Genomic DNA, 1,808 nt, shown 5'->3' with positions numbered 1-1,808 from the left:
TTAACCATCTTAAGATCTGTTTCTTTATCTGGTGGTGATGGGCACTATCCGGACAGGATCCGGTTTGGGATGTGAGGATGTGACCCTAAGTTTATGGCTGCCCCTGCTGGTTATCCAAAGGCCTTAGCCTACGAACAAGGCCTCAGACTATCCTAGTGAGAGACGGCCCGTACACAGGCGGACTGTGATTTTGATTCTTTGTTTTATCTCTCGATAACTAACTAAGTGATAAAAATACACCTGAGTTCTATATTCTAAGGGAGTCTCCAGTATCTGGCCCTGGTGGGTCCTGGTTTCAGAGCTGGTGTGGGATGCCGGGCCCAGTTTCAGACCCCCTGTGGGACGGGAGGCAGAGCAGACGGCGCCTTCACTCCCCCTGCCCCCTTATTCCTTTTCCCCAAGCGTATCCTATAGCCCGGCCTGTGGGAAGGCCTGGAACGACCCGTGAGGGCTGGCATGGCCCCAGGGTGCCCACAGGCCCTCGGGATCTGGGCTAAGCAGCAGCTGTCAGGGTCTGTCACCCCCTCCCCTCCGGTCTGTGCCCGCAGCGCTCCCTCAGAGTGCCTGCCCCAGGGCTGTGCCCACCATGGGCCCCATAGCCGAGCCCAGGCCCCTGTGGAGGCCTCGACCCATCCCCAGATCCCTATGGCTGTGCCCAGTGGAGCTCCGAAGGCCCCAGGCCTGCTGCAGAGCCCGGACCCAGGGACACCCCCCCAGGCACCGCCACCGACCCAGACACAGCCTTCCCGACTCGGCCCTGCTGCTGCAGCTCGGGCACCCGCTGGGGGGGGGGGATGGTCTCAGGGTCCCATCCTCCCCCCAGCACCCTCTGCCGGCACCGTGCCCCACAGACCAGGTGTGGCTGAGGGTCTCTCCTGGCCCGGCGCTGCTGGGGAGAACCGGGCCCTGCTGGCAGCTCGTGTCCTGGCCAGGCACTGCAATATCCAGGGGGCGGGGGGCTGATGGGGGCACAGGCTGGAGGGTCCGTGCCTGGGAGCTGGGCACTCACTGCATTGGGCTCATCATTGTTCTGGCCCAGCAGGAGCTGGGTAGGGGGTCAAGCCCGGGAGAGGGGGCACTGAGCCAGGTGCCCCCAGGTCAGGGAGGGAAGGTTCCCTGAGGGGCCAGGTGAGGGGAGGAGGTCCTGAGGGACTGAGCCGGACGTCCCCAGGTGGGTAGGGGATTTCCTGAGAGGCCAGACGGAGGGAGGGGATCCTGAGGGATGGAGCCAGAGTCCCCAGGGGGAGGGGGTTCCTGACGGTCTGGTGGGGAGGGGGTCCTCAGGGATGGAGCTGGGGGTCCTGAGGGGCCAGGCGGGAGGATGGGTCCTGAGGGACGGGGACAGGGTCCTCAGGGGAAGCCCCTGGCCGTGGACACGTCTGGCTCCAGGCCCCCCCGGTCACGCCCCGCTAACGCTCTCCCCCGCAGTGGCGGACCTGGTGTACTGGCGGGACACCCGCACCTCGGCGCTCGTCTTCACCGGCATCATGGTGACTCTGCTGAGTCTGCTGCACTTCAGCATCGTCAGCGTGGGCTCCTACGGCGCCCTGGCCGTGCTGGGCATCACCATCACGCTGCGGCTGGGCCGCAAGGGGCTGCAGGCCCTGCGCCGCTCCGACGGCGCCAACCCCTTCCAGTGAGTGTGAGCTGGGGCCCTGCCAGGCAGTGCGACCCCCCCGGCGCCCTGCCAGGGAGTGCGACCCCCCCCTGGGGCCCCGCCAGGCAGTGCGCCCCCCCCGGGGCCCTGCCAGGGAGTGCGACCCCCCCGGTGCCCTGCAAGGGAGTGTGACCCCCCTCCGGGCCCTGCC

General features: G+C 66.9%; 1 protein-coding gene across 4 annotated transcripts in view; it reads left to right on the top strand.

Annotated features, from left to right (window-relative positions):
- RTN2 (reticulon 2) overlaps window positions 1–1,808 on the top strand; it is a 33,367-nt gene that overhangs the window by 22,642 nt on the left and 8,917 nt on the right. For all 4 annotated transcript variants that reach the window (XM_034793095.1, XM_034793096.1, XM_034793094.1 and 1 more), the window contains one exon: window positions 1,429–1,636. In XM_034793095.1, the coding sequence (XP_034648986.1) occupies window positions 1,429–1,636 (208 nt within the window). The remainder of the gene's footprint in view (window positions 1–1,428; window positions 1,637–1,808) is intronic.

Source organism: Trachemys scripta, chromosome 16 (assembly GCF_013100865.1).
Source record: "Trachemys scripta elegans isolate TJP31775 chromosome 16, CAS_Tse_1.0, whole genome shotgun sequence".
NCBI lineage: Eukaryota > Metazoa > Chordata > Testudines > Emydidae > Trachemys > Trachemys scripta.
Note: the sequence above shows the minus strand (reverse complement) of the source record. Positions and strands in the feature narration are given on the sequence as shown.